An 18,330-nucleotide genomic window follows, 5' to 3' on the forward strand; every position below is an offset into this window, starting at 1 on the left:
CATATTTTAGAAATGAAAAATAAACCCATTCTGAGTAGTTTTATAGCACTTTTTTTTTTTTTTAGGATTTTTCTTAGAGAGTAAAGAGGATTTGGGCAGTTGACATGATCTAAATACTGTACTTAAAAAGTCCCGTGCCTGTATCACTTGGTGAACTTCGTCAGAATTCACAGCATCGTCTTTATATTCCACAGTGATTTAAGACCGGTGCCCGTGTAAGCTGTTGGAATGATTGACTCTACCACAGCTTCAAGGAAAGAGAAGAATGTCATTCCCAATCTGCTCCACCAACAAGAGTGATCCCCCCATCCCTGCAGAGATCCATGAGTCAGCAGGACCCCCCTCCTATGTCAGTCCTCAGGTACAACCTCTTCAGCTGGGAATGATGGATCCTTTTAACTACAGGTACGACTTCACCACTGTGATCTCCATCTTTAAGGATTTATCCGCATTGTTTAAACACAGACCTAAGCATGTAATATGGATCATTCCTATTACACTGTGAATTTTCTGTCTCTGTAATTTGCTTACCCATATTTTCTCTAAAATGAAAAGAGGGGTCTGATTGTGTAGGGTCTCCGGACTTTTGCACACATGCTACAATTTCTTTTTTAAATTTTTTGCTAAGTTTATGAAATAAAAAGTACCTATGCATGAATATTACTGATAATATTGTCAAGTTTTTTTCCACATTCTATTTTTCATTTTAAAAAATTGCCCAGTTATGCTATTTTTCAATGGGTGCCCACATTTTTGAATAGAACTGCATGTATCAGGGCTGTGTGTTGGAGAACTGATGTGTTTGTTTGTTTGATGTTCATATAAAGCAGGGCTGTCAATCTCATTTAGTTCAGGGGCCACCAAATATGATCTCAAGTGGGCCCATCCAATAAAATAATAGCAGAATAGCCTATAAATAATGTCAACTCCAAAGTTTTGTGTATCTTTTTGCGTAAAAAAGTAAAATTACATTATGAAAATGTTTCCATTGACAAACTACCCTTTAAAAAATGTTTAGAATATGAACAACCTGAAATTTCTTAAGAAAAATAAGTGCAACTTTAACCATATTTTGCTTCAGTTTATCATTTACACATGTACATTACAACTTACAGATCACAGTGGATCTACAAATACACAAAACATTTAGGAACAGGCTGAATATTCTACAGTATTTTACTGGTCTCATTCACTTGAGATTGAAGTGGATTGAATGTGGAACCTTGAACGTAAAGGATTTTAACATTCTTGATTGTTATTATCGTCAATGTAATTTTTGCATTTGACAAATTCATCCCACAGGCCAGATTGAACCCTTTGGCAGCCCAGTTTTGGCCCATGGGCTGTATGTTTGACACCCTGATGTACAGTAACTTAAATTGGTTCTCCTCTCCTCTCCTCAGCGCTGTGGCCGGTCCGTCACAGCCCTCAGACTCCCTGGGGTGTGTTCCTGAGGCCGTTCAGTGGAGCTTGAACACAGTGAGAACAAACATTCACAACCAGGTGGTGCTGTCGCCCATTTCACTACATGTGTCTGAATTTGTTTTGTGTGTGTGTTCGAGGAGGATTTACAAACCTCAGCCTCCAGTGTGTGTTCCCCACCCAGAATGGAACAGCAGTGTGAGGGAGGGGCGTCTGTGGACCCGCCCCCTCACAACAACATCACTGTGCCTGTAAGTTCAGTTGCTGCTCTTTTCAGATAAATCAGAATGTAAAGAAGCTACACCCCCCTGGTGCGGCTCATACTAAAGTAAGGATCAGTCGTGAGCATCTTGGAGGCAGTGTTTTCATGTCTATTCTGTTAAAAGCATGTAATCATCTTCAATTCTTGTTGTAATTAAATACACGTGTGAAAAGAATGAAATTTGTACATATCATTAGCCTCATAGCATAAGTCATACACAACATGGACCAAAGCCTTTTTTGCACTAAAACGAAGAGAAAAATTTGGAGTTGTCAAGTTATTGTGTTATTATTTTACTGATTCAGCCTGTTTTAGGTCAAATTAGACTGTATGTGGCCCCTGAACTAAAATGAGTTTGACACCGATGGTGAATGATCCAAAAATATGAATTTCACTATCGCCCATACAGAAAGTCAGCGTATATGTGGACCTGGAACTCTAACAATGTTAATAACTGGGGGTCCGCTTGTTTTGTGCATTGTAGATATTATGTACAGTGAGTACAGGTGGACTGGTTTGGCTCAGGAACCTGTTTCAACCAAAACCCCAATGCCAGAATTTACATCCTGCACCAGCGAATGTGAACGAGAACCGGACCCTGAACAAAGGTTAGACCATGTTTATCTAACAGACATGTTCATTTCAGTTGACCCTAATGGTCTGTTCTAGTTTATCTATATTTTTCTGTGTAATTTCTGTTGTAATGTTTGTTTTTTTTGTGTTTTCCAGATCATTTGGGGACTCACATTCAGGTAGAGAATAAGAAAAATCCCTCTTTTTTTGTAGGATTTCTAGAGTCATATTCTTCTGTTGTCTATTTGTATTAATATGTATGTGATGTTTCATTCTATCACCACCAGGGAGATTTCACAGACACCATGACTCCAACCTCACCTGCACCGTAAGACCTGGACAACATGAGCTACAAATCTCATATAGACACAAAAAAAAAAACAAGTAGAAGCAAATGTTCAAGTTTAGGTTGTGTATGTGAATGGGTTTAATATGGTTAACTGCTCATTCATCATCACACAGATTTTATTTCAAAAAAAAAAAAAAACTAGCAGGATTATAGATACACTATATGTACAAAAGTATGTGGACGTGTTGAAGTTGGGTGTTTCTTTTCTAATTGGTCTGGGACACGAAACAATAATGACAAATGTCATAATACAGTTTTATATTGAGATAAATAAATTGCATTGGTTTGGTTTAAATTGTTATCTTTACATCCAAAATGCCTCAGAGATGTTTTTTTTACTTAATTTCTCTCAACATTGATTTTGTTTGTTTTTTTTATCCATGAGTATGATTTTAAATCTTCTGCCACTAAATTTTTAATATACTTGTCATGCTCTGACTGTGATCATTTTCTACTAACCATCTACTTTCTTCACCTCTCACTGAAGAAGAAAAGTCTACCATTAAACTTGAAATGAATATTAACCCTTTCATGCACACTGGTCACTACAGTGGACAGCTATTCTACAGCTGTTCTCTTGTATATTCATGTTTGGTTTTTTTTGTACACATATCTATATGAAAGTTTTATGACACTACATATCTTTTCTGACATGAACTGGTAACATTATGTAGATCTCTCCTGAGAATAAACCCCCAGAATCACAAGCCCTCCCCATAGTTTTCACACAATTTATCAAAAAATATATGTTTCTGTGCATCAAAAATTAAATGTGTGGTGTCCAGCCGAGTGGACATTTTTGCAACTTCATGAAAAATAGGTTCATAAGAATTTTTATTTTTTATTTTTTTGTATGTATTTTTTTAAATTATTTTTATTTATTTATTTTTCAGAAGAAAATTTTCAGTTGCATTGTTTTTTTTCATGCCTAAAGAGGAATAAAAACACTCAGGAAAAAAATTTGATTAAGGTTCTCATAATTTGTGCATGAAAGGGTTAATGTTTATTTGTCAAATCATCCTGAACAGGACATCTTACAGCTATAGACATAATGTGTCCCAATACTTTTGTCCATATAGTTTATAAAACAATGCCATTTTATGCCATGATTTGTTCATAATAAATTGTGTATTGATTGTTAAAGCCTCCTATGGTCAGTTGTGAACAAAATGGTGAAATCCGGAATCCTTTCAGAACAGAAACTTGTATAGAGAGGAATATCCTGCCCTCTTGTGGAAAACACGGTATCATGTTACCTGATCAAAATATAAAAGGGATGTTGGATTTTCTGGGGTTGTGGGATTTGTGATCTGTGAATCCTACCACGTCATTGTAAGATTAATGCTGATACGTTCCACAGAGTTTGGACTAAACACAGTGGAGTTTATTTTGTTGTTTCATTGCTGTAGAACTGTTGGAGCCATGGTTAAACCAGGACAGTCCAAGAAATCCTGCCACTGCACCAGGTCCCAGTGCCTCAAACTGTCAGTATACCATCCTGCTGTTGCCTTCATTACCTCCGCCAAGGAGGTTATGTTTTTGCCAGGGTTTGTTTGTCTGTCCGTTAGTGTGCAACATAACTCAAAAGTTATGGACAGATTTTGATGAAATTTTCAGGGTTTGTTGGAAATGGGATAAGGAAGAAATGATTAAATTTTGGTGGTGATTGGGGGTGGGGGGGCCCACGGGGGGGGGGGGGGGGGGGGCACTGATCAGCCTTGGCGGAGGTCTGCGCTCTCCGAGTGCTTCTAGTTAGTACATGTAGAGCAGAGGTGTCAAATGGACGGCCCATGGGCCAAAACTGGCCTCCCAAAGGGTCCAATCTGGCCCATGGGCAAAAAATGACACTGACAACATTAAACTTCAAGGGTGTTGAACTTGTTTTAGTTCAGGGTCCTGACGTGATCTCAAGTAAAATAATAGCATAACTGATAAGTAATGACAACTTCAAAATGTCTCCTTGGTTTAATTTGAAAAAAGTAAAATTACACAATGAAAATATTTGTTTTTCACAATAAAATGTGAATAACCTGAACAAATATGAACAACCTGAAATTTCCAAAGAAAAATCAGTGTAATTTCCCCAATATTCTGCCTGTTACTAAATGTTTTGTGCATGTGCAGATCTGCTGTGATCTGAAAGTACATGGTACCTCAGGTTATTCACATATTCATAATGTAATTGTACTTATTTTTTACTCTAAAGCAGTCATTATTTATTAGTTAATATGCCTGTTATTTAACTGGTCTGACCCACATTTGGGATTTTTTGGGCTGAATGTGGAACCTGAACTTAAATGAGTTTGATGTCCCTGATGTAGAATCAACATTTTTCTAGAACCTGATGATGTTTTCTGATGCATTTGACCTTCATATGAACCTTTAAAAATGCACTGAACACCACATTCTGTGTTTGTGTCTTTCAGTTACTGTAGCTGCTTTGCCAATGGATTAATGTGCAACAACTGTAACTGTTCCAACTGCTTCAATAATGAGGAGCATAAACTATGGCATCTCAGGGCAGTACAGGTTAGAAATGTTCTCACTAAGTTTTGTATGTTATTTGCACAATATTTTTAATATGAGTTTTGTAAATAAGATACAAAAATAATATCCACATCACAACTTCGCGCATAATATATAAAAAAAACAATAGGTTATCTATTACATGTATATTGTGTACAATGAAATAGAATATCAAACTTGAAAATTATCTTGAAAAAATGGATGGAATGGAAAAAAGTAGATCCATAAATAAAAGAAAAGAAATTTTAAAAAAGTGTCATTAATTAAATAAAATAAAGTAGCATAAAATAAAAAGGAAATAAAATAATAGAAAATAAAATGGAAAATAAATAAAACAAAATGATAAAAAAAAATAGAAATTAAATTAGAATATAAAAAGTAAAATATAGTAGGATAAGATACATTTAAAAAGAAGTACAGTTAAATAAAAAAAAAAAAAAGAAATTAAATTAAAATATAAAATTAAAGTAAGATAAAATAAATACAAAATAAAATAGAATGATTTAAAATACAGAATAGAAATAAAAATAAAATGTAGTAAGATTAAAAATAAATTAAAAACGACCTTGATAGACAAGGTGTCTATGTGGTCCATAAACATCCTTCATCTTCTTCAAGCGTTATATTTAAGTTTTGGACATAGTTAATGAAAGGTCTCCATATCTTTTCCAACTTCTTTTTTTTTATTTCAGTAAATATGTTATTCTGTGGAGAGGAAGGTTTGTAAACATCAGTCTGAACCATCTGGTCTGTGTGTGTTCTTTTAAGATCATTTTTGATGTTTATTGTAGGGAGCTTTGAAATATTCCGACTGTTGGTTAGAGCCTGTTCAGTTTCATCTACTATCATCAGACTCTCCAAAAAGCAAAATTATTCATGTATTTGATTCTGAAAAGTCCTGCAGAAAGACATCCACATTAAATGCTCCCCTTACCTCCAAAGGTAAACATACTAATAATAGTAATGATCATATTATGTCCTGAATAAGTCTCGTTCTGTTTCATCTGCCTTCTGTGTGTCTGTGTTCAGTCGTGTCAGAAACGTAACCCCAACGCCTTCAGACCAAAGGTCATCCAGGCGTTGTCCAGAGGGGTCAAAGGTTGGCATGCTAAAGGATGCAAGTGTAAACGCTCTCACTGTTTGAAGAACTACTGCGAGTGTTTTGAGGTGAACACACACAAACACACACACATCCACTTACATCACTCCTGATTTTATCGGTTTTGTCGTTTATATCGTTATCGTTTTATCGCCCAGCCCTAGTTGAAGTGCTAGTATTGGTTTTCTATGTCAATAACGAACACCACAGAGGACTAAACATAAACCTGAATGCTCTACCATTTTTATCTCATCAACCAATAGTTTTGAGACTTTAATTTTTGACGAATTTCTGAATTATTGAAAATAAGGGTTATCTGATGATTCTGTGTGCTCAAAATAAAACTACACTACTACTATTAGATTCGATTCGATTCGATTCGATCAGATAGAACTTTATTGATCCTTGGACAGAGCCCTCAGGAAATTGAGGTTCCAAAAGTAGCACAAACACCAAAGATACACACAAGAATTACCACAAGAAAAAAACAAGAAAAAAGCAGTACAATAACATAACTATAAAAGCTTATACTTTCCTTCTAATGGCCCATATTTTGATGGTTTATAATATGTAAATGGTTACAGATATCAATACAGTTCCTATTGAACACTGATAGAAGTCATGGACTTTGATTGAATTAGTTGAGTTCTCCTCCAGTGGAAGTCCTGCCCACTTCTATTGGCAGATTCATCTGCATCCAGACCACAGGACTCTAACATAGAGACAGAACCTGACAACCTCACAAATTCAACTAGGGATTGATCCAGATAGAACATCACACTGACATACAGGGACACTGGAACTGTTTTTATCCTCTACAAGTGTTTGTGATGTGTGTTTGTACAGGCGGATATCTCGTGCACCCCCACCTGTAAATGCGTCGGCTGTATGAATAAGTTTTGACGCCTTCGAGGGAAAACCAGCCATGATGAGGACACGTGAGTCGATCACATTTAAAGGAGTTCATCAAACTCCTGTACGTCATCACAGGTTTAGACTCACACTGAGCAAAGAAGGTGCACTTGATTTATGATCTACTTTTCAGAGGTCGTTCATATTTGTTCTAATTATTCATTTTTTTATAGAATAGTTTGTAAATATAAAGGTAAATATATCCAGTGGGCAATGTTTTTGTTGTCGTTCTCAATTTATTTTTCATATTGCTTATTATTATTAATTTTATTATTATCATTACTATTACTTATTTACATACTTATATTACTTATCACTTATATACACTTGTTACGACTACTGTCACTGTTATCACTTTAACATAATTAGTTATTATTATTACTACTACTCCATTATTACTTCCCTGTTATTTATCATTTCCACTAGTACTTTCTAATGTGGAACTGCCTGTGTTTTTCACTGCTGTTTTTATTGTTATGACAATTTTCTTGTAATATTCTTATAAGTGTACATTCCCTGTTGTGCTCCAACTGGAACCTTAATTTCCTGAGGGATAATCTAATCTAAACATTTTCATGCAATTTTACTTTTTTTACACTCGGAGTTGTAGGTTATTCTGTTATTATTTAACTGGTCTGATCTACTTTAGTTTATTTGTGTGGTTTCCAGGGTTGAATTTGTTCTGTTTATTCCACAGGTTTTGCCATTAATACTGAATGTCATATATTAGACAGTTACATGCACTATATGTAAGATTATCTTAAACCCTCAACTTAATTCTTCTTATTTATTGGTTTTCCACCAGTTTGATGCTGTGTAACTGTTATGTTCTACTTGTATTTCTGTATTTACTGTACAGGTAGAACAGGTTTTATTAAATCAAAGGGTTTTTCCAGAATTTCCTCCAATGTCCTCTTTCACTCAGTGGGTTAAAGGTCATTTTTCCTTTTAAGAAACACCTAAAAATGTGAAATTACAAACCAGTCTGCATTGGTGAAGGAGTTATGAGGTATAGTCAAGGCCAAAGCTTTGGTCGTGACCCACAATTACTTATTAATTATAATTCATTTGCCAAAACAAGTCAATTGCAAAGTAAATGTGGCTACAACTTTGAGTTCCATTCATAAATATTCTTCATATACGTAAATATCCTCAAGTATAAATACACTGTACACTGTAACGTTGGAATAATGCTGATTTCAGACTCATTCCTCTTTTTATTCCCACTTATATACATCAGTAATCACCAGTGATTACATACCGAGTCCAAGTTACACTCTGTATATGAAGAATAAATCACATTAATAAATTAATGTTTTATTCCAACTTTATGGGCAACAGTGTTTTACCCGAAAAGTGCATTCAATACATAAAGTTTCATCAATCAGATTTTAAAAATCATGTAGAAAATTTGTTGTAGAAAAAAACTACAACTTGTTACCTGCACCTCATTTATATTTAATTTGTTTCATTTAACATGTGCAGATGATTGTGATTTAACAACATAAATGTAACATGAACAGTCATTCATGTAATACGAGGACAAAAAACAATTTACAAAGTTTTTTTCTTGCAACATTTGACTTTGGTCCAAAATGTCTAAATGAATCCCACTCTTTATTCTCTCAGTATTTTTAACACTTAAGAGTTAAGTAACTTATTTAAGATACATGTGATTTTTACACATTGTACAGATAGACATCAACTGCATGTACACTAGTATCATGTGGAGTAAATGAATTTGTGTTATATGGTCACAACAGCAGGATTTCCGTTTCCAAAGTGCTTTGTTCCAGTGCCTCCATAAAAACACTAACACGGTGCTCAGTCAGTGGTCGATTTGACTGAAGGCCTCTATTAGCTTGGTCTTCATGATCTCCTTGGTTGAGTATCGAGGCAACTCCAAAGCAGAGTAGCATGTAAACGATTTCGGGTAGTACTGGTCATAGTCCAGGTTCTGGACTTTGTCTGACAACTCACCCACTGTCATCTTCAAATTGTCTGTATTGAGAATGGGAACTCTCTCAAAACCTGTCACAAATCCTAATGAACAGAAGAATAACTGTTAGAGCAGGAAAGGAAAATCGTAACACACTAGGAAAAAGAAGTAAAAATAACCATTCACAGATTTATGGTTTCTTTCAATTTAAGACTGAAAGTGTACCTGTACTGGTCATGCTGATGACATTAACTCTTTAAGTGCCAGACAGTTAAGGGGCTAATAAGCCTTAAAAGTGCCACAGAATTTGGCCGTTTTTCAGTATTTCGCGTCGTTTTTATAACATTTGAAGAATCCTGCAGGAAACCGCTCGGTAACATCTGACCGATTGCTGATTAGATCCAAAACGCACCGGACGCAGCCGATTCATTATTGATCGTAATTTGCATAATTTATAATAATAATAATAATAATAATAATAATAATCTTTATTTATATAGCACTTTTCATACATTAAAAACTGTAGCACAAAGTGCTTTACATATCAGTTTAAAAATCAGTACCGCCCCCCACCCACACCCACCCACTCCCCCGCACACACACACATACACATGCAAACCCACATATACATGCAAACCCACAAGCTCACACATACTTAAGAAGACTGACTGAGCACGGGTAGACCAGAACAAAAATGTACAAGTAAAAGTAAAACATCAATTTAGGAGGCGCTGTCTCAGGGAGCCATCCGCACCAGGAGGCAGCCGCCGACCCCGGCGACCAAGCACCAGCAACACAGCCCCGCATCCCAACTAGTGGGAGAGGGCCAACTGGGACCCCCACCCACCAGAAAGGAGCGGACCCCAGTGAGAGAAGGCGCCGCCACAGCCCCCGGAGTCCACAGCCGCCCCCTGGCATGGAGGGCTCCCTCTGATGAAACACCGGAGAATAAGAAACATTAAAAAGATATAAAAATATTATTCGGTCGCGTGACCTCAAATTCCCGTCTGCTTGGTCTCAAAAGGGGGACACAGAAAGAACGACATCGAAATGTGAGAAAGAAATGGGGGTGGATGGTTTGTTTGTACACAAATGTGGCGTGTTCTCCAAAGCCGATCTGATCGGCCCGTGGCACTTTACAGGTTGTTTTCGTAAAGCCGATTTAATCGGCCCATGGCACTGAAAGTGTTAATTGTGCTTTGTGTATTACTTATAAGCAAGAGAGGCGCAAATTCAGTAACATATGATCGCCATATTGGCTTATCACTGTTGTTACTGTTGGTTGGTTGGATGGATGGATGGACCCATCCGTCCGTCCATCCATCCATCTGCAGCTCCAATAATGAACTTTACAAAAAAGAATTCATTCACGTGAATGACCTAATTGTGTTAAAATGTGTAAATCTCAATAAAACACTTACGAAGTAAAGCTGTTTTCTGATCCTCAGTTAGTTCATCAAACACCTCCCAGAACATCAGAATGGTGGGATGGTTGGTGCTGTACTGTCCTTTATAAACTGTGCTCTAATCACAGAAAAAAGACTGGATTACTACTTAGCATTTCATGTATATTCGGTAAAGTTGGGGCTCTATTTATGGATTGTACCTGCTTCAGTTTTGTCCAGTCATTGACCTCTGTTCCCACCAGAACTCTCTGAAGCTGGTCCGGCTGGAAAAGCTTCACCACAGCCGGATCACACACCTGGAAGAAGCCTCGCTTGAACTCACAAAACACCCTCTCCACCGATGCCTTGAAAGCATAATTAATGTAGGCATCCACAAACTCCTTCCTGTTGAAAAGGGTTTGGGTTGAATGTTGAACTAAACAGAATTTCAGTCACAGAGTAATACACGCTTCATGAATCTTACTTATTTTGATCTGTCACAGGTTTTTGAGGAGTGCTTGGATCGAGGTTAACATCTGTCCCATCCCAGTTGATCTGTTATGAAAATGAGGAAAATAATGGCAGAAGATTTTTAGGAGATAAAGACAACGTTTGGATATGACTAAAAGGATATATATGATATTTAACCCTTGAAGCACCAAAGTTGCAATATAGAGGGTATGCACATACGTCACTTCCTCCCTGGGCCACACCCCTCTAAGTCAGACTGAGTGGCAAAAACCAACCTGCTCAGCATGACGGAGTATAGCAGTAAACACAGCCAGACCAGGAAAATGTGAAATATGAAATTAAATTAAGGACTATTGGATTGGACATGGATCCGTACGAGTTACCAAAGAACAAGTGGTCCATGAACACTGACATATGGACAGAAATTGCGTATCCAGACATCCAGGGTGGAGGGGATCAGCGCTATTTTGACCTGAAACAAATATACATGGTCTCATCAGGACTGACAACCAGGGGCTAGAACTGGGCAGAGAACCAGCTGATTCAAAGTGCATTTACAGCAGACTGTGGACTGACCCCAGTGAATATATGCATGATCTACTGGGACTGAGGAAATTTACTGAGTCTAGTTCAGATCAAGTACTTTATACAACACAGATACTACTGCTGTGGACCAGCAGGGTACGACTTTATTTTTGTAAATTATGATATTTTTACCACCTGTTTTTAAATTATGACATTATTCTTGTAATATTTAGGCCCGAGCCGAGTAAAGCCGGTGCAGGGCCTATTGAGTCTGCAGTGGGCGCATGGGGACGAAATCGTCAGTGACGCGGTCGCCTTTCGCCACTGTCGCCACTCTCACACATATTCACATTCACGGCACTGAGACCTTTCCGATGATATATATGACATGTGCACAAATCGCATATTTACACCTGCTCAGAATGAATGGGAGTCAATGGGACACGTCCACTCAGGGTCAGTCATGTGGGTGTAAGTGCACGACACGTGACATCTGACCCCACACACATGTGGGGGACCTCAAGAACTTTCAAAAAAGGGCAAATACGTGGTTGCCATAGAAACGGCTATATTGTTCTTGCTCAGATTATTATTATTTTATTTTTATTAGGCCCGAGCCGAGTAAAGCCGGCGCAGGGCCTATTGAGTCTGCAGTGGGCGCATGGGGACAAAATCGGCAGTGACGCGGTCGCCTTTCGCCACTGTCGCCATTCTCACACATATTCACATTCACGGTACTGAGACCTTTCCGACGATGTACATGACATGTGCACAAATCACATATTTACACCTGCTCAGAATGAATGGGAGTCAATGGGACATGCCCAGTCGCGGTCAGTCATGTGGGTGTAAGTGCACGACACGTGACATCTGACCCTACAGACATGTGGGGGACCTCAACAGCTTTCAAATAAGGCCAAATATGTGGTTGCCATAGAAACGGCTATATTGTTCTTGCTCAGATTCTTATTATTAGGCCCGAGCCGAGTAAAGCTGGCGCAGGGCCTATTGAGTCTGCAGTGGGCGCATGGGGACGAAATCGCCAGTGACGCGGTCGCCTTTTGCCACTGTCGCCACTCTCACACATATTCACATTCACGGCACTGAGACCTTTCCGACGATGTACATGACATGTGTACAAGTCGCATATTTACACCTGCTCTGAATGAATGGGAGTCAATGGGACACGCCCACTCAGGGTCAGTCACGCGGGTGTAAGTGCACGACACGTGACATCTGACCCCACAGACATGTGGGGGACCTCGAGAGCTTTCAAATACAGTCAAATACGTGGTTGCCACGGAAACGCCTATATTGTTCTTGCTCAGATTATTATTATTTTTATTTATTAGGCCCGAGCCGAGTAAAGCCGGCGCAGGGCCTATTGAGTCTGCAGTGGGCGCATGGGGATGAAATTGCCAGTGACACGGTCGCCTTTCGCCACTGTCGCCACTCTCACACATATTCACATTCACGGCACTGAGACCTTTCCAACGATGTATATGACGTGCACAAATCGCATATTTACACCTGCTCAGAATGAATGGGAGTCAATGGGACACGCCCACTCGGGGTCAGTCACATGTGTGTAAGTGCACGACACGTGACATCTGACCCCACAGACATGTGGGGGACCTCGAGAACTTTCAAAAAAGGGCAAATACGTGGTTGCCATAGAAACAGCTATATTGTTCTTGCTCAGATTATTATTATTTTTTTTTTTTTTGTCTTATTTTTCTTTCTCCTGCTCTTTGAGCTCAATTTTGACCCTCTGAACATTTACGAAAACTCACCAAATTTTGCCTAAAATTCAGAAGTGCGAGAAATTGAATTTACATATAGGTTTCGTAGATGTCGGTAAAGAAATGTTGCGGCAGCGCCCCCTTGAAAAGTGGAAATGCATTGCGCCAATGGGAGCGCGTCCAACATAAAGTTTGTCGTAGAGCCACGAAAATCGGTAGACAGATTCATCATGAGGAGACAAACAAAAAATATTATTATGGCCACACCCCTAAACCAACCCTTTGTCGGCCATATTGGATTGAAATTTCCAAAATGCTGAGTCAGCGTTTTCGCTGAAGTTGTATTTTAACTATCTCCTACTAAGCCGTTTGGCCGAATGAGCTCAAAATCGGTGTACAGTATCTAGAGAAGTGGGGCATCAAAAGTTAGCCGAATTTTTTGAATCGGCATCACCGTTTTTGTGTGACGAGGTTGCAAACTTTGCAAAGTTTTTTCGAAAATTTACCATCACAAAAATTGCTTCAGCTCAGACATACGAACACCGATTTGGCTGAAATTTGACTCAGACATCTATCTCCCAGGCCTACACCCATTTAGTAAAAGAAATTGACATTTTGCACTATAGCGCCCCCTACAAATGTACATTTACAAAAATGACATCAGCTCAGACATACGAACACCGATTTGGCTGAAATTTGACTCAGACGTCCATCTCCCAGGCCTACACCCATTTAGTAAAAGAAATTGACATTTTGCACTATAGCGCCCCCTACAAATGTACATTTACAAAAATGACATCAGTTCGGACATACGAACACCGATTTGGCTCAAATTTGACTCAGACATCTGTCTCAAAGGCCTACACCTATTTATCAAAAGAAACTGAAATTTTGCACTACAGCGCCCCCTACAAAAATTTTCAATATTTTTTATTAAAATAGCTTCAGTTCGGACATACGAACACCAATTTGGCTCAAATTTGACTCAGACGTCTATATCCCAGGCCTACACCCATTTATCAGAAAAATTTTAAATTCGGCACCATAGCGCCCCCTACAATGTTACCTTTACGAAAATTACTTCACGTTAGACATGCGAACACCAATTTGGCTCAAATTTGAATCAGTTGTCAATCTCCCAGGCCTACACCCATTTATCAAAAGAAATTGCCACTTCGCTCAGTAGCGCCCCCTACAAATTTACCTTCACGAAAATTGCATCAGTTCAGACATACGAACACCGATTTGGCTCAAATTTGACTCAGTGGTACATCTCACAGGCCTACACCCATTCAATGGAACAAATTGAATTTTGGCTCATAGCGCCCCCTACAGATTTATATATACAAAATTTTGTTCAGTTCGGACATACGAACACTGATTTGTCTCAAATCAATTGTCAATCTCCAAGGCCTACACCCATTTGTCAGAAGACACTGAAAATTCAGACAATAGCGCCCCCTACAAATTTACCTTGACGAAAATTGTAACAGTTCAGACATACGAACACCAATTTGGCTCAAATTTGACTCAGTGGTACATCTCGCAGGCCTACACCCATTCAATGGAACAAATTGAATTTTGGCTCCACAGCACCCCCTACAGATTTATTTATATAAAAATTTGTTCAGTTCGGACTTATAAACAGTGATTTGTCTCAAATTTGAGTCAATTGTCAATCTCCCAGGCCTACACCCATTCATCAGAAGACATTGAAATTTGGTGCTAGAGCGCCACCTGCTGAATGATGAGCCTTTAGATGCCGCTTGCGGCTTTAATTTTTTTTTTTTTGTCTTATTTTTCTTTCTCCTGCGCTTTGAGCTCAATTTTGACCCCCTGAACATTTACGAAAACTCACCAAATTTTGCACAAAATTCAGAAATGCGAGAAATTGAATTTACATATAGGTTTCGAAGATGTCAGTAAAGAAATGTTGCCGCAGCGCCCCCTTGAAAAGTGGAAATGCATTACGCCAATGGGAGCACGTCCAACATAAAGTTTGTTGTAGAGCCACGAAAATCGGTAGACAGATTCATCATGAGGAGACAAACAAAAAATATTATTATGGCCATGCCCCAAAACCAACCCTTTGTCGGCCATATTGGATTGAAATTTCCAAAATGCTGAGTCAGCGTTTTCGCTGACGTCGTATTTAAACTATCTCCTCCTTGGTCGTTTGGCCGAATGAGCTCAAAATCGGTGTACAGTATCTAGAGAAGTGGGGCATCAAAAGTGAGCCGAATTTTTTGGATAGGTGTCACCGTTTTTGTGTGACGACGTCGCAAACTGTGCAAAGTTTCTTTGTGAATTTACCATTACAAAAATTGCTTCAGCTCAGACATACGAACACCGATTTGGCTGAAATTTCACTCAGACGTCTATCTCCAAGGCCTACACCCATTTATTAAAAGAAATTGAAATTTCGCACTATAGCGAATTGCATTAATTCGGACATACGAACACTGACTTAGCTCAAATTTGACTCAGTGGTACATCTCGCAAACCTACACCCATTCAATGGTAGAAATTTATTTTTAGCTGCATAGCGCCCCCTACAGATTTACTTATCCAAAACTTTCTTTAGTTCGGACATACAAACAAAGATTTGCCTCAAATTTGAATCAGTTGTCGATCTCCCAGGCCTACACCCATTCATCAGAAGACATTGAAATTTGGTGCTAGAGTGCCACCTGCTGAACGATGGACATACTTCTACTGGACGTGCCCGTGGCGAGGGCCTTTAGATGCCGCTTGCGGCTTTAATTTTTCTTTATTTTTCTTTATTTTTCTTCTCCTGCACTTTGAGCTCAAATTTGACCCCCTGAACATTTACGAAAACTCACCAAATTTTGCACAAAATTCAGAAATGCGAGAAATTGAATTTACATATAGGTTTCGTAGATGTCGGTAAAGAAATGTTGCCGCAGCGCCCCCTTGAAAAATGGAAATGCATTACGCCAATGGGAGCACGTCCAACGTAAAGTTTGTTGTAGAGCCACGAAAATCGGGACATAGATTCATCATGAGGAGACAAACAAAAAATATTATAATGGCCACGCCACAAAACCAACCCTTAGTCGGCCATATTGGATTGAAATTTCCAAAATGCTGAGTCAGCGTTTTCGCTGACGTCGTATTTTAACTATCTCCTCCTTGGCCGTTTGGCCAAATGAGCTCAAAATTGGTGTACAGTATCTAGAGAAGTGGGGCATCAAAAGTTAGCCGATTTTTTTGGATAGGTGTCACCGTTTTTGTGTTACGACGTCGCAAACTTTGCAAAGTTTCTTCGTGAATTTACCATTACAAAAATTGCTTCAGCTCAGACATACGAACACCGATTTGGCTGAAATTGGACTCGGACGTCTATGTCCAAGGCCTACACCCATTTATTAAAAGAAATTGAAATTTTGCACTATAGCGCCCCCTACAAATGTACATTTACAAAAATGAAATCAGTTCGGACATACGAGCACCAATTTGGCTCAAATTTGACTCAGACATCTGTCTCCCCGGCCTACACCTATTTGTCAAAAGAAACTGAAATTTTGCACTACAGCGCCCCCTTCAAAAATTTTTAATATTTTTTTATTAAAATTTCTTCAGTTCGGACATACGAACACCGATTTGGCTCAAATTTGACTCAGACGTCTATCTCCCAGGCCAAAACCCATTTATCAGAAATATTTGAAATTCGGTGCCATAGCGCCCCCTACAATTTTACCTTTATGAAAATTACTTCACGTTAGACATACGAATACCAATTTGGCTCAAATTTGAATCAGTTGTCAGTCTCCCAGGCCTACACCCATTTATCAAAAGAAATTGCCACTTCACTCAGTAGCGCCCCCTACAAATTTACCTTCACGAAAATTGCATCAATTCGGACATACGAACACTGATTTAGCTCAAATTTGACTCAGTGGTACATCTCGCAAACCTACACCCATTCAATGGTAGAAATTTATTTTTAGCTGCATAGCGCCCCCTACAGATTTACTTATCCAAAACTTTCTTTAGTTCGGACATACAAACAAAGATTTGCCTCAAATTTGAATCAGTTGTCGATCTCCCAGGCCTACACCCATTCATCAGAAGACATTAAAATTTGGTGCTAGAGTGCCACCTGCTGAACGATGGACATACTTCTACTGGACGTGCCCGTGGCGAGGGCCTTTAGATGCCGCTTGCGGCTTTAATTAGACCCGAGCCGAGTAAAGCCGGCGCAGGGCCTATTGAGTCTGCAGTGGGCGCATGGGGACAAAATCGCCAGTGACGCGGTCGCCTTTCGCCACTGTCGCCACTCTCACACATATTCACATTCACGGCACTGAGACCTTTCCGAAGATGTATATGACATGTGCACAAATCGCATATTTACACCTGCTCAGAATGAATGGGAGTCAATGGGACACGCCCACTCGGGGTCAGTCATGTGGGTGTAAGTCCACGACACGTGACCTCTGACCCCACAGACATGTGGGGGACCTCGAGAGCTTTCAAATAAGGTCAAATATGTGGTTGCCATAGAAACGGCTATATTGTTCTTGCTCAGATTATTATTAGGCCCGAGCCGAGTGAAGCCGGCGCAGGGCCTATTGAGTCTGCAGTGGGCACATGGGGACGAAATCGCCAGTGACGCGGTTGCCTTTCGCCACTGTCGCCACTCTCACACATATTCACATTCACGGCACTGAGACCTTTCCGACGATGTATATGACATGTGCACAAATCGCATATTTACACCTGCTCAGAATGAATGGGAGTCAATGGGACACGCCCACTCGGGGTCAGTCACATGTGTGTAAGTGCACGACAGGTGACATCTGACCCCACACACATGTGGGGGACCTCGAGAACTTTCAAAAAAGGGAAAATATGTGGCTGCCATAGAAACGGCTATATTGTTCTTGCTCAGATTATTATTATTTTTATTTTTATTTATTTATTTTTTTTGTCTTATTTTTCTTTCTCCTGCGCTTTGAGCTCAATTTTGACCCTCTGAACATTTACAAAAACTCACCAAATTTTGCCTAAAATTCAGAAGTATGAGAAATTGAATTTACATATAGGTTTCGTAGATGTCGGTAAAGAAATGTTGCGGCAGCGCCCCCTTGAAAAGTGCAAA

General features: G+C 39.1%; 2 protein-coding genes across 2 annotated transcripts in view; one reads left to right on the plus strand and one right to left on the minus strand.

Annotated features, from left to right (window-relative positions):
* The first annotated feature begins 132 nt into the window (after positions 1 to 132).
* Positions 133 to 7,134, plus strand: LOC115416661 (protein tesmin/TSO1-like CXC 4). Its single transcript, XM_030130508.1, has 5 exons — positions 133 to 405; positions 1,404 to 1,479; positions 1,566 to 1,673; positions 6,162 to 6,299; positions 7,078 to 7,134. Exons 1-5 carry the CDS (start codon positions 266 to 268, stop codon positions 7,132 to 7,134), a joined length of 519 nt encoding a protein of 172 aa, XP_029986368.1. The 5' UTR covers positions 133 to 265.
* LOC115416668 (probable E3 ubiquitin-protein ligase HERC3) overlaps positions 6,610 to 18,330 on the minus strand; it is a 35,310-nt gene continuing 23,589 nt past the window's right edge. Inside the window, exons 20-23 of the mRNA XM_030130515.1 lie at positions 10,952 to 11,022; positions 10,689 to 10,872; positions 10,504 to 10,606; positions 6,610 to 9,186 (exon numbers count right to left, since the gene is read on the minus strand). Of these exons, the coding sequence (XP_029986375.1) occupies positions 8,972 to 9,186; positions 10,504 to 10,606; positions 10,689 to 10,872; positions 10,952 to 11,022 (573 nt within the window). The 3' untranslated portion in view covers positions 6,610 to 8,971. The remainder of the gene's footprint in view (positions 9,187 to 10,503; positions 10,607 to 10,688; positions 10,873 to 10,951; positions 11,023 to 18,330) is intronic.

Source organism: Sphaeramia orbicularis, unplaced genomic scaffold (assembly GCF_902148855.1).
Source record: "Sphaeramia orbicularis unplaced genomic scaffold, fSphaOr1.1, whole genome shotgun sequence".
NCBI classification, from domain to species: Eukaryota; Metazoa; Chordata; class Actinopteri; order Kurtiformes; family Apogonidae; genus Sphaeramia; species Sphaeramia orbicularis.